General features: G+C 43.7%; 1 protein-coding gene across 1 annotated transcript in view; it reads left to right on the forward strand.

Moving 5' to 3' along the window:
• Positions 1 to 10,215: 10,215 nt before the first annotated feature.
• The window catches only part of mppe1 (metallophosphoesterase 1), a 100,481-nt gene continuing 95,560 nt past the window's right edge, over positions 10,216 to 15,136 (forward strand). Inside the window, exons 1-2 of the mRNA XM_056234736.1 lie at positions 10,216 to 10,775; positions 11,226 to 11,334. Of these exons, the coding sequence (XP_056090711.1) occupies positions 10,549 to 10,775; positions 11,226 to 11,334 (336 nt within the window). The 5' untranslated portion in view covers positions 10,216 to 10,548. The remainder of the gene's footprint in view (positions 10,776 to 11,225; positions 11,335 to 15,136) is intronic.

Consider the following 15,136-nt stretch of genomic DNA (forward strand, 5'->3'; position numbering starts at 1 on the left):
TCGTTTTGAATTGTTCTGTAAAAGTACACATTTCGAGCTTTCTATAGATATATTTCTCAGGTGTGTAAGGCAAGTAGGCCTACTCTGTGTTTCGGTTCATTTATGACTCACAAGACGAGCTCCAGTTCACGCGCCGGCACGATTATCTATTGTCTGCTATATTTACTTCTTATTTATTAAATCCAGGCAAATGGTTGATGAAACATTGATTAAAATTAAGATACAATTAATACAAAACGAAAGTCGCCTTAATGAATGGCTTTGTACTTTATGTTTGATGTCTCTGGGAAAATTTTAAAAGCAGTCTTTCAGTGCCGCTTTCAGAGCGCTTACGTCCGTAACGGGGAACTGTCTCGTAACATTGTTTTTCCCTCATAAATGCGAACACGAAAAATAAGACAAAATGAATATTTTGTTCTGTGGAGAGCCAGCCCTTCTTCATCCGGTGGGTATTACTTTTTGTACTTTTGCCACCTAAAAGTTAAAGTTTTTTTGTGTCACGTCCGTGTATTTCCCTCATATTAAATATAAAACGCATGTGTAGACTGATATTTTTCTAATGTCTGGAGTATGGACTCCTTTATTAAGGAGGATAAACAGACGTTTCAATATATTGGTATTAAATGCATTTTCTGAGAATTTACATTTCAAGTTTTTTACCAAATGTCACGTCCATAACGCTGGAATTGCCCAATTTTAAAGAAATTATCCTCAACTGTGGTAGGTCTACGTATTTTATAATGTTAACTTCAAACAATAGCCTACTAATAGTAATTTAAAGATGTGGTACCATTGGATCTGGACGGGAAGGATAACGCTGGGAGTTGGAGTGTGTCGCGATTCTGCCTTCTCACTCACATTTTGGTTTCATATCGCATATCAGCCATCATTTCTACTAAAGAAAATGACAAAAAATAGTAACGCAGTTCAGTAATCAGTAATTTTAATCTGATTACTGGTTTGGAAATAGTAACTCGTTATTACTCGTTACTGAAAAAAGTTACCGGCATCACTGCTGGCGAGGGCCCCATTCCTGTCCAGTGACGCAAGATCGGCGGCGTTTGAGGGGCCCCTAATTGGCACGGGCTCTGGGGCGGCCGCACCCAAGCACCCACGCTATCTCCGCTACTGCCTATACTAAATAAATGTAAGTATACTGAATTAGAAGTATAATTTATGAAATATATTTATAACATTTTTTTTAAACTTAAGTAGCCTATAACAATAATATGATAATAATAATCGTATTCTGGCCTCACAAGAACCATTGGGTTCCTCCAGATGCTGGCTTTAACATAAGAGATCTTCCAGGAACCACTTAAATGTTAAAAGATCGTACAATAACCCTTTTATAGCATTCAAGTTCCTCTAATTTCCCCCAAAGCACTTCGAGGTCTCGTGGTAATGAAAAGGTGACTCCAGAACCTCTGAACTGAATACAAAGTGCTTAAAGGATCCCATAAGTTCCAGCAAGAACCGCAAAGATTGTCAGTGCTCCACCAGTAACCCTACTATAGGAGAAAGAGCTTTGAGGCACTTAAATTACATTTTTAAGTTCCTTGAGTATCCGACAGCATATTTGAGGCACCTTTAGTTTTTACACTTGGCCTGCCAGAACTGACGCTGACGCTCAATTTCATGTGGTAACATCTACAATTACTGGTTTTATTAAAATGAAATAAATGATTTAATATTACTGAATATAACTGAGGTCAACCAACCTGAAAAACTGGTTTTGTTGAAATTAAATAAATGATTTAAGATTACTGATTATAACTGAATTCAACCAACCTGAAAAAACAAGGTTTCCCTTTCGAGAGGTTCCTCCTATTGCGTAAGCTTACGCTATGGGAAAACTCCTTTTCTCGAGAAATATTGAAGTCTTTATGTAAAACGCATTGCAGCTGCACAGCATACAGCAATGAGCGAGGCAGCTCGGTCATTGGCTGTGCTGCGGCAACTTGCACGAACCAATGACGGGGCGACTCTGAACCCGCTTCCAATGAGCGTGCTTCGCGCCCACGCGCGTCAGAGCCCGCCAAGATGGGCGTGGCCAAGGGCTATATATTGGGCGCCCCGTCGTCTGAGTTCTTTAGATTTAATCTCCTTCAGCAAAGAACCTTCTCTTCGCTGGATCCTCCGGATTTGTTGGAGTCTTTTCGCCGCCGCCGTCGACAAGCCTACAGCAGGACTGCTTCGAGGACGCCGGCGCCTTCAGCCGCCTTCGATCGCCCTTCTGCTAAGCCATCCGGCGCGCATCATCTGAATATCCTTTACAAAGCTTTCAGTGTTCGCCCCCGCGACACTTTCTAAAAGAGCAAATTTTACAAGGCGTTGTTTCAAATGCCTTCCTGCGCCTCGTGTCGAGGCCCTCTTCAGGACGGGGATCGTCACATCATTTGCGCCCGCTGCCTGGGACCGGACCACGCAGAGGCTGCCCTTACTCGAGGCGGATGTCCCGAGTGTGACGCCCTGGGCCTCACCGAGCTGCGCGCTCGCTTCGCCATTTTCACCGCGAAAGAGCCCACCTCTTCCGTGCTGCCATCTCCTCTGGTCGAGCCGCGAAAGAAAAAACGCCGCTCACAGAGGCCGCCGGAGCACGCGGTTTGCAGTGATGTCACGCCGGGCCAATCCCCGCGTGCTTCACCACCACCCGAAGACTCCCCGCCGCCAGTCCAGTTCACACAGGCGGACCAGCACCCCTCCAGCGGAGCGATGGGCTCGTCTCGTTTGGCGCGTCAGGGGATGACGATGATAAGGATGACAGTTTTTCCTGTGATGCTGCATCCGACGACTGGCCGGGCTCGTCCTTCGACCCCGCGCCATCGACATTAGCAGGCACGAGCGCGGGCACCAGCATGGACTCAGAGATCGTCCGCATTCTCTCTAAGGCCGTGGAAGACCTCGGGCTCGATTGGTCTTCCCCGGAAGAACCCGCCCGCAGCCGACTGGACGAGTGGTTCCTGCAGGGGCGCCGACAGGCCCCTCGACAAAGACCCTCCCCCTTCTTCCCGGAAGTTCACGACGAACTCACGAAGTCGTGGAAAGCCCCGCACTCCGCTCGCCTGAAGCCTTCTTTTTCTTTGTCGCTCTCCTCTGTGGACGGCGCGAAAGAAAGAGGCTATGAGGGGACTCCGCCCCTCGAGGAGGCTGTGGCCAATCATCTGTGTCCACCCTCCAACGCTGGATGGAAAGCTAAAGCTTCTCATCCCTCGAAGCCTTGCCGGTCCACTTCAGCTCTCGCCGGTCGCGCATACGCCGCCGCCGGCCAAGCTGCATCAGCGCTTCACTCTATGGCTGTCCTCCAGGTGTTTCAAGCCAAACTTCTCCGCAGTATGGACGAGTCTGGACCCGATCCTGAGGCATTTAAGGACCTACGCAGCGCCACTGACATAGCGCTGCGAGCTACAAAAGCCACCGCCCAATCCATCGGCCGTGCTATGGCTAACCTGACTGTCCTTGAGCGCCATCTGTGGCTGACGCTAACAGAGATGAAGGATGCAGATAAGGCGTCATTTCTCGACGCGCCTATCTCCCAAAGCGGCCTGTTTGGACCAGCGGTGAAGGAGTTTGCCGAGCGCTTCACCGAAGCCCGTAAGGACTCACAGGCTATGCGTCACTTCCTGCCCAAGCGATCTAGCTCATCGCAGAGCCGCCAACGGCCGCCTCAGCAGCAGCGAGCTAAGACGGCGCCCCCCGTCTCTCAGCCCAAACCTGAAACGGATTTTCGACGCCGCTCGCGCTCTGCCAACAGGAAGCAACCGCCCGACCGACGGGGACCTCGGCCCAAGATTGTGCTGAACCCAGAGCCTCGTAAGTCCTCCTAGCTACAGGGAGGAAAAGGGAGAGCGCGTGTCTCGCAAGAGCCGGACCGTTCTCTCCAAAACGTTTAAAGCATTACCCAGTCCCCTTACAGGCGGCTGGAAATGTCTATACAGCAACCAATGTGCCAGCCACACAGCTCGCCCACCTGCAAACAAATGCCGTTTTTACGGCGACACACAGAAATCACATAAAGAGCTATTTTCTGCCTGTGTCATTAAAGGGTCACGTGTCCACACCAAAATGCGCATTCCCACATATCAAAACTGTCAACGCAGTGCCAAATGTTTTCCCAGCTCAGGCTGGACGCCCCATAAATGTAGATTGTGTGCCAACTGTCACGTATGCACCACTACACACAAGCACTGTTCCCACAGTTATAAACACTTCCCCAGTAAAAGCGGGAAGTTGTATAAGAGTAGCGCGTGTGCCCGCTGTTATGCACGCACCCCAACTCACAAACACTGTTTATATGGCCAAAAACCTCCCGCCACGAGCGGGAAGTTTTATGAAAGTGGCGCGCGTGCCTACCACAGTCTATGCACCCCCACCCATAAGCACTATACATACAGTGTTAAACATTTCCCCATCTCACTCTGTGAGCATTACAGCGAGCATGCCTATAATCTCACACGCACCCCTGTACTCGGCATTCAACAGAGCTGCTCAGCGCGCGCCCGCGCCGCTGAGAGCTGTAAGCTCGGTATTAACACAGAACGATTCGCTGGCGGGAGCCATACGTCACTGCGACACGCCCCCGGCCAGCATTCAGCCCATATCTGTGCGAGCGAAAGCTTGGGAAAATATCCCCGACATGCCGAAATGGGTTTTGAACATAATAAAACACGGTTACTCGCTTCAATTCGCTCGCAGACCGCCCCGCTTCACAGCAGTGGTAGAGACGAAAGTGAGAAAAGATGTTTCACATGTTCTACGCACCGAGATGCTCAAACTGATAGAGAAAGGCGCTATAGAAACAGTCCCCCCCTCTATGAGCGAGGCAGGTTTTTACAGCCGCTATTTTCTCGTCCCGAAAAAGGATGGCGGTCTCCGCCCCATTCTAGATCTCAGACATCTGAACAAAGCTTTAATGATTCGCTCGTTCAGAATGATAACAACCAAGCATATCCTCGCGCAAGTTCGCCCGGGGGATTGGTTTCTGTCAGTGGATCTGAAAGACGCTTACTTTCACATTCCAATAGCGCCTCATCACAGGCCATTTCTGAGATTCGCTTTCGAGGGACAGTCATACCAGTACACAGTACTACCATTCGGCCTGTCACTGGCACCCCGTACATTTACGAAATGTATGGATGCAGCACTTTCCCCCCTGAGACAGCGGGGAGTGCGAATACTAAATTATCTCGACGATTGGCTAATACTAGCACAATCAGAGAGCCAGTTAGTGACACACAGGTCTTGGATTATCAGTCATCTAAAGTGCCTAGGTCTAAAAATCAATTTTGCAAAGAGCATGCTATCCCCCAGCCAGAATATTTCTTTTCTGGGAATAGTGCTAGACTCAGTGCAGATGACGGCGCGCCTCTCATCAGAGCGCGCGCTCACTATCCGGCGCCTTGCAACATCGTTCAGAGCGGGTGCGCGCGCCCCCGTCAAGCGATTTCAGAGGATGCTCGGTCTCATGGCCTCAGCATCAGCTGTACTCCAGCTAGGATTGTTGCACATGCGTCCTCTCCAACGCTGGCTCAAAAGCCGTGTCCCCACTCACGCGTGGCGCTCGGGCCACTTTTTAATCAGAGCAAATCACGGCTGCATAAAAGCCCTGACGCCCTGGAAAGCTGTCGACTGGTATCAGTCCGGCGTGAGTTTGGGCGTGAACACAAGGAGAAAAATGATCACGACAGATGCCTCCAAAATAGGTTGGGGGGCCCTTTACGAGGGCAGGCCTGTCTCCGGTTTGTGGTCAAACCCGGAGAAGCGCCTACATATAAACTGTCTGGAATTGAAAGCGGTCGCTTTGGCTCTCAGAGCCCTGCTCCCGTACCTGAAGGACGAGCACGTCCTAGTCCGAACGGACAACATGACGGTAGTCTCGCATATAAATCGTTAGGGTGGACTCAGATCGAGCTCCCTGCACTCGATGGCCAGGGAGCTTCACCTGTGGTCCCAGCGCAACCTGCGCTCGCTGAGAGCAGCGCATGTGCCAGGTGTTCTGAACCAGGGAGCGGACATGCTGTCCAGAGACAAAGTTCTCCCAGGAGAATGGTCTCTCCACCCCCTGACGATTCAGTGGTTATGGCAAACCTTTGGCAGAGCAGAGGTCGACCTCTTTGCCTCCAAGGAAAATGCGCACTGCCCTCTCTTCTTTTCAAAGAGCACAGACGCGCTCGCCCAAGTCTGGCCGAGCCGCCCGCTGTATGCCTTCCCTCCGGTCGCGATGCTACCTCAGGTCATCAGTCGGATCAGGGAGGAGAAATGTGCAGTGCTCCTGGTAGCCCCACTCTGGAAGAACCAGACGTGGTTTCCAGAACTGATGCAGATGATGCAATCTGCCCCATGGCCGATTCCACTGAGGCTAGATCTCCTCAGACAGGCCAACGGGATGATCCTCCATCCCCGCCCCGATCTGTGGGCCCTCCATGCGTGGCCCCTCAACGGATTCCCGGGAACCTCCCCAGTAGAGTGTTGAGAACCATCACTGAGGCGCGAGCGCCCTCTACAAGGCGCTTATATGCCCAGAAATGGAAGGTGTTCAGTGACTGGTGTAAATCCAGGAACCTGAATCCTGAGACATGCGAAGTACCGAGTGTGCTCGTTTTCTTACAAGAGCTGTTGGAGGCAGGCCGCACTCCCTCCACGCTCAAAGTATATGTGGCTGCCATAGCGGCATCACATGAACCGGTCGAAGGACGCACACTAGGGAAAAACTACCTAGTTGTTCGTTTCCTGAGGGGCGCCAGGAGGATAAATCCCCCACGCCCCCCCTCGGTGCCGATTTGGGACCTGGCCACGGTCCTGGACGCACTTAAGCGTGCCCCATTCGAACCCCTCCGAACTGTGCACCTTAAACAGCTCTCGCTCAAAACTGCTCTCTTGCTGGCTCTCGCCTCGGTCAAGAGAGTGGGCGACCTGCACGTGCTGTCATCAAGCGCTACCTGCCTGGAATTTGGACCTAACGACAGCAGGGTTGTCCTCAGGCCAAAACACGGGTATATTCCTAAGGTGCTCTCTACTCCTTTCAGAGCACAGGTGATATCTTTGGCCGCGCTATCGTCCCCAGCAGACGAAAGTGACGCTAATTTACTCTGCCCGGTCAGGGCACTCAGAGTATATTTGGAACGTTCTGCCCTGTTCAGACAGACAGAGCAGTTGTTCGTATGCTTTGGCGGCCGCACTAAAGGTCTGGCTGTGTCAAAGCAAAGAATATCGCGCTGGATAGTTGATGCTATAGCGCTGGCTTATGAAGCCAAGGGCCTTCAGTGCCCCTTGGGCATCAGAGCTCACTCTACGAGAGGCATGGCCTCCTCGTGGGCGTGGTCGAGTGGGATACCCATTCAAGATATTTGTGCGGCTGCAGGCTGGGCCTCACCGTCCACATTTATCAGGTTTTATAACCTACAGGTCCCCTCATTGCACTCTAGCATACTGTCGGTCTAACTATGCATAGGCTGGGGTGTGTACATGCTGAGCATTGTCTCCTCCCTCATAGAATCACATCTTTGGAACTGATGTGGAGGATTTTTCATACATGACAGTACATAAAAATGTGCTTGTGTGTGTCTCTGGACGCCCATCGGGCCGTTCCACGTTGTCCTTTTATAAAGCCCGCCTTCGGCTGGCTCGTTGGATAATTACTTCGCTCAAAGGCTCAGGCACCGGCCTCCGGCTTAATAGAAGCGAAGTCAGCACGCACAGCGTTTTACATGGCGTTCCCATAGCGTAAGCTTACGCAATAGGAGGAACCTCTCGAAAGGGAACGACTCGGTTACTAACGTAACCTCGGTTCCCTGAGAGGAGGGAACGAGTATTGCGTAATCTGCCGTGCTTGTGCTTGGTCAGTTTGCTTCAGTCGATTGAACCTAAAGAACTCAGATGACGGGGCGCCCAATAAATAGCCCTTGGCCACGCCCATCTTGGCGGGCTCTGACGCGCGTGGGCGCGAAGCACGCTCATTGGAAGCGGGTTCAGAGTCGCCCCGTCATTGGTTCGTGCAAGTTGCCGCAGCACAGCCAATGACCGAGCTGCCTCGCTCATTGCTGTATGCTGTGCAGCTGCAATGCGTTTTACATAAAGACTTCAATATTTCTCGAGAAAAGGAGTTTTCCCATAGCGTAAGCTTACGCAATACTCGTTCCCTCCTCTCAGGGAACCGAGGTTACGTTAGTAACCGAGTCGTTTTCTGAAGCATAACTGTCGTGTCAGTAGATATAACCTGATTTATCCAACTAGATAAAATGACTTAATAAGTTTGATATAATATTTTTTGTTTAATATGATGAAAGTCCTTTTCCACCTTGATGTAAATACACTCAAAAATAATGAATTACCCTTCTTTAATTGAAGACATTTTAACACACAACTTAATTAAGTTTATTCAATATAATCAGCAGTCAACAGAGTTGTATCATTATGCACATTGTATATAATAAACTACTAAGCAAAGTAAGGTGTGAGTAAAGACTGAGGGCCCATGAACAAGCGCTACTCTTCAGCACAATGGTAACCCAGCATGCTTTGCAAGGGACTGCATTAGGAGAGTACATTTATGGATTACGTGTTATTTAATGTGTTTTTCAATAAAGGGAAGGATGTTGGTAGTTTATGTTAATGTTTAATGTTCAGTTATGTTGAACATTTAGGAGTTTCTTTTATTGAATTTTGAGGTTACCACTGTGCTGAAGAGTAGCGCTGTCAATTGCGATTTTCACTTTGATGCAACATAATGTGTAATAACTCCAAATCAAGATTTCTCCTTGAAGCAAAATTTGACAATTAGCAAGGAGCAAATGCGCATGTGTCACATGTGTCCATCCTGAGCTTTATTGGAAATTGTTTGTTGGCCCAATGCAAGTCAACATATTTGACTTACATTACATTATAACAGTTTTCCCTTGTTTTATGTTACATAAAACTGATTATAGGTTACAACAACAAAATGAGAATTTGTAGAATCAGATATAAATACTTCCTTTAAGCACCAACTGAACGTTCACTTTTTACAGCCCAGGGGGTGGATCAGTGATGGTTTGGGGTGCAATATATTTTCATTCCCTCCTGTGCCAAGGACTACCGAACCATTCTGGAGGACCATGTGCAGCTAATGGTTCAAACATTGTACCCTGAAGGGGGGTGACGTGTATCAGCATGATAATGCACCAATAATACAGCAAGACTTGTGACAGAATGGTTTGATGAACATGAAAGTGAAGTTGAACATCTCCCATGAATAGAAAGTTCAAATGAACAGCATTTATCTGAAATAGACATAGACATTATACACTACTGTTGAAAAATGTGGGATCAGTAAGATTTTTTTGTAAAGGAATTAAAGAAAGTATAATATAATTCAGCATAATGCATTCAACTGATCAAAAATGACAGTAAAGATATTTATAATGTTACAAAAATTTTCTATTTCAGATAAATGCTGTTCATTTGAACTTTCTATTCACCAAAGAATCCTGAAAAACGGCACACAACTGTTTTCAACATTGAGAATAATAATAAATGTTTCATGAGCAGCAAATCAGCATATTATGATTTCTGTAATGTGACACTGAAGACTGGAGTAATAATGATGCTGAAAATTCAGCTCTGCCAACACAGGAAGACATTATATTTTAGGCTATATATTCAAATAGATAAGTTATTTTAAATGTAAAAAATATTTCACAATATTACTGTTGTTGCTGTATTTTGGAACAAATAAATGAGAGTCTTCCTTTAAACACATTTAAAAAATCTTACTGATCTAAAACTTGAAGGTTAAGGGATACTCCACCCAAAAATGAAAATTCTGTCATCATTTACTCACCCTCAAGTTTTTGCAAACCTGTATGAGTTTCTATCTTCTGCTGAACACAAAGGAAGATATTTTGAAGAACGATTGGAACTTTGGCACCAATGACTAGCTATAGTATTTTTTTTTTCTCTAAGTCAATGGTGCCAAACAACTCTTTGGTTCCAACCGTTCTTCAAAATATCGTCCTTTTGTTCAGCAGAAGAAAGAAACTCATACAAGTTTGCAACAACTTAAGGGTGAGTAGAGTAAATGATGACAGAATTTTCATTTTGGGGTGGAGTATCCCTTTAAAGGTTTAAAGGTTCAAAGGGAATCTTTTTAATGGAACGTCGTAATATTATGACTGACCACTGGATGGCACTCTTCAAGCGCGCACAGAATCTGATGAATTGAATGTCCGCTCAGATGTTCATCACACGCGCACAGCTGTGACGTTTGTCTGTTTAGCAAAACTGCTCTTGCAACATTGCTGGTTACCCTGAGAGGATTTAAAAACATCGCGATCTGCGATACACTGATGCATTTTTCATCAAGATATACAGCGACCTTATGAGAAAACATATTGTAATGTCTCTTCCGTTTCGATGTTGTTGTTTTTTTCATGTAAAAATGACATGTTATTGAGAATGAAGCTGGAGAAGAGCATATTGCTTCGAGCACGCTAGTTAGATGCGATTTTTCTTTCGCCAACAGATTTAACTCGTGTATCGTGTTGTATTGCAGTAATACAACGGGTTCGTACAATGATCTCGATGTTTGGATCGAGTGGTAGATTAGCTGTGTCTCTGATTTTTGTTTTTGTCAGCGTGTTTGTATTGTGTGAATATGTGATCTATTATCCTGTTATTCTGCGTTGCTCATGGCCGCAAATTGAAGCTGAAGATTCACATTCACCTTTGCGGGCGTTATTTCTCTCTGATACTCACTTATTAGGGGCCATCAGAGGACACTGGCTCGACAAACTCAGAAGGTATTTATCTGGTGTCAGAAGCGTACGACCTGCTTATCTAAACATGCTAGAAAAAAAGTTTTATTTTAATAGGCCTGCCATGTGTTTTTGAGACATTTTTGTTACAGTACATTGGAGTAGGCTACTGTATTAAATGCCACAGTAACGTTACATGAATATGATTCCATCACATATCATCACTGTACCATGGTTTTGCTGTAGGACATGTTTAGAACAGGACTGTAATCACCTAAACATTTAGCAGTACACTTCAACTAATTATAAACTGATCAAATAGACGGGTTCAAAATCCATCTAAAAGTTTTCATTTATGAAGACAAAAAAAAAAACAGTCTGTGAACATTACAAAAGATTATATACATTTTTTACATTGGGCAAAGTAATTTTTTTTTTTATTGAAGGAAGCTCTGCACATTTTTATTATGAGTATTTTTTATTATATTTTCGCAGAGAATGGCAGATGGAAAGAGCGTTCCAGACATCTCTGTGGCTTCTAAATCCAGAAGTTGTCTTCATTTTAGGAGACGTATTTGATGAGGGCAAGTGGAGCTCCAGTCAGGTACAGTTGATGGTACAACATACAAACACAAAGCAGGAGACTGTTTGTCTAAAAACTGGTTGCAAAATATGACAATTAGCTGTGGCTGAGTCTAAAATAATTGCATGCATATAACACTTTGCAATAAGGTCTAATTTATTAACATTAAATAATGCATTAACAATGAGCATTTGTGACAGTATTTATTAATATTAGTTAATGTTAGTTAAAGCTGCAGTCCGTAGTTTTTCCTCTTTGTCGCCATCTCTGTTTGAAATCTGCAATTGCAGTTATTCACAGAATTATCAAATTTATGTGGGTTATGCCTCGACATGGCACAGCGCGAATTAATCCAATGTTTTGAAGAGAATGTGCAGCTGTCAGTCACCTCGCCGGTGTGGATACTGTCATTCGGAATCACAGATTCTACTTTTTGGAAGTATGACCAACATAAGAATTTTCAGTGGAAAATGTCATCTGAACAAGTAAGTAACATCCACTTTTGTTCTGACCAACTAAGGGGAAAAAAAGCATTGCAGTAAATCGCGCTGATTAAGTCTAACGATCGCTTATCATATCACTTCAAACCGGGCAAATTATACTTTGTTCTCAAATAGTTACTGTTAACAACATCAGCATTGCGTGACTACATTTAATGCCCTTCCGATATTTATCCTTGTTTCGCATGGGCCTGGTTGCAGTGTCTTTTTTTTTCTGTAGCCACTCCGAAGTCTTTTGCATTTTACAATGGGTGAATCTCCAGTTGTCACTGGTGATTGTCATTTGAACCTTTCTGGATCCGCCATCAAATTGATAAGTTTAATTATATCAATTGCTGTGAGAAAAGGCTATAAATCTCCACCTCCAACATCCTCACACGCAATATAGCCTACTAGCCGAGACACCATCTTTATGTGTACAGATGTGACGTAATGACGCAAAGACATGCTCGAATTTCCCGCGGAAATCCACCAGTACCAATTATGTATGATTGGAGTTAAAAACATTATTACAAGCTTACCGTTTTTAATCGAGTTAAGACAACCTGATAGTTTTGAACACTGGCTGGTTATGTACTTTAAAGGGTTAGTTCGCCCATTTAAGACATGAAGTTGTATGCAATCCTTACCAGCACTATAGTGCATACACACAACGTGCGCACTGTTGACGTTGAAAGCAGCGCGGATTGATAGAAATGGATAGAAAATAGTGCAGATTAAAACTGAGGTATGAATTTTGACCGGCGTGTTTTTTGTGTGGTAAATTAATCAAGCTTTGAAACGCAAATCATTTTTTCACGTAAAAACGGACAGTTTTGTGGCCCCGGAAAATAACCGGGAGTACTTTATTGAAAAACTTCCAGCGGCCAGAACTCTGACCAGGGAGGTGACAACAGAGTGGGTCAGTGTGTATGCACTATAGTGCTGGTAAGGATTGCATACAACTTCATGTCTTAAATGGGCGAACTAACCCTTTAATAAAAATTATTAAAAAGTTACGGACTACAGCTTTAAGAAAAATACAGCTGTTCATTGTTTGTTCTGACTAATCCCACATTTTTTTCTGAAATTAATCGCGATTATTCTCACTTAACATTAAAGTTTTCAAAAAATATATACCGGTATTTGTATACTGTAATAATTTAGCATTTAATCTACAAATGTATGTAGAAACAACATAAAGACAGTAGCCTATATTTTAAATAAAGAAGGCCAGTATCACCGATACCAATACTGCTAACTGATGTCTCTGTGAAATATATATTTTAGCCATTAATTATAGGCATTCAGCATTACAGTATAATTTAACATTTAATTGACATTTATATATGGCTTTAAAAAATAACAAATATATAACAAAAAATAAATGTCACATTTACCTGTGCTCTTCAATAAATCGGGACTCAATTTTTTCTAGTGGCGCAGTCAGACCGGTTCAGATTTTTACTTGCGCTGTTAAAATGCACAAAAAGTTATTGTTTTCATCGATTTTGACCCATGTAACCTTGTAAACAGTGCTTTAAGATTTTAAGGTAGGTCTAACAGTTAGGATACAGAAATGTAATAAAGTTATCAAACACTACAGTCTTCAGTGCATAAATTATAAATTAAATAAAGATTAATCCTTATTAAAGCTACAAATGTTATTCATTCAAGAGTAGTGATATGGAAGTAAAATAATGACAAATGTTTTTGAAACAAAAAAGCTTGTTGAATTGCACTAATTGGAAATAATATCTATTGCATTAACAGTGCTTGCATTTTTTTGCTCACATGAGACTCATATCTGTTTTTCTCATGACAGTGTGAACAGCACAAACCACATGGAATCTGATCTTTTCAATTCCTATTTGTGCAACTTCCATATGTGGTACTAAATCCGATACAGATCAGATGTTTTGCAATGCAACCACAGTCTGAACAGTCACAATTCATGTGACATTTACTTCAATGTAGATCAACATTGCTGGTCAGTTCAGGACCGTGATCTGTTCGCACTGGAATCTGATATTGGCCACATTTAAAACAACAATGTGAATAGCTATACAAAAAAATCGGATCTGAGCAATAAATCGGAATTGAGCACTAAGGCTCGCAGTGTGAACGTAGCCTTTAAGACCTGCCGCATCACATTTTCTCACAACTCTTTACTTTCATTAAAGTCCGCTGCGATTCCCACCCCTACTTAAGGGTAATTAATATGATTATGCCTTTTGCTTCACTACGTTATCAAACAGCTAATGTTTTGTTAATGTTACACAAACCATGTTCCTGTTCACCATTAGCAGTGGTGGACGAAGTACACATACCATGTACTTGAGTAAAAGTAAACATACTCAAGGTAAAATATTACTCAAGTAAAAGTAGAAGTGCTGCCTTTAAACATTCACTTGAGTACAAGTACAAAAATATTTGCCTTCAAATGTACTTAAGTATCCAAGTACTTAGATTTTTTTTATGGCTATAATGTCCTATTATAATTTGTCACAAGACTCTTGCTTAACTCAGTCTAAGTGAAGACTAATGTCACTCTTGGCACACCGATCTATTAATGAAATGACATTAATTAGTCTGATATATATATATATATATATATATATATATACTGTATGTATATATATACTGTATGTATATATATACTGTATGTATATATATACTGTATGTATATATATATGTATTTGAATTGAATTAATTTTTTGTGTGTTTAATTTTGGAGGGAAGGGGACTGTTCCCATAAGGTATAAAACATTTACAGTATTTACTGTATATATTTTTCTCTCCATAATTATTAACATCTTAATGTTATGATACATTCACATAAACCTGCACGACGCCATTAAATATATATATATATATATATATATATACACACACGCGTGCACACACACACACACACACACACACACACACACACACACACACACACACATACATATATAGGCTATGTATATATATATATTCTATATTCTATGTTATGGGAGCAGCCAATTTCCCTCCAAACACAAAAACGTATTAATGCAGTGTTTCTGCTAGGCTACTCCCCAGAAAAAAAAGCTATTATATGCAAGTCATTTTAGTGGCAACGTAAGCAGTACATTATGCGTCAATACTTACCGATAATTGCTGCAATAATAGCTGCTGCTCTCTGTCCCGCTTAAAATCATTGTCAACGCGATTTGTTTGGAACTATTGAGAGCTACACGAATAACGTGACCGCGCGGCGGCGAGATCACTGTCACAACCATCTATGTTCGCAACTCTCATATTTAACGGCTCTGGGGTGCGTTTCCCGAAAGCATCGTTATCCAACTATGATCGCAATT

The sequence above is a fragment of the Rhinichthys klamathensis genome, unplaced genomic scaffold (assembly GCF_029890125.1).
Source record: "Rhinichthys klamathensis goyatoka isolate OS25496 unplaced genomic scaffold, OSU_Roscu_1.1 h1tg000404l_1, whole genome shotgun sequence".
Taxonomy (NCBI): Eukaryota; Metazoa; Chordata; class Actinopteri; order Cypriniformes; family Leuciscidae; genus Rhinichthys; species Rhinichthys klamathensis.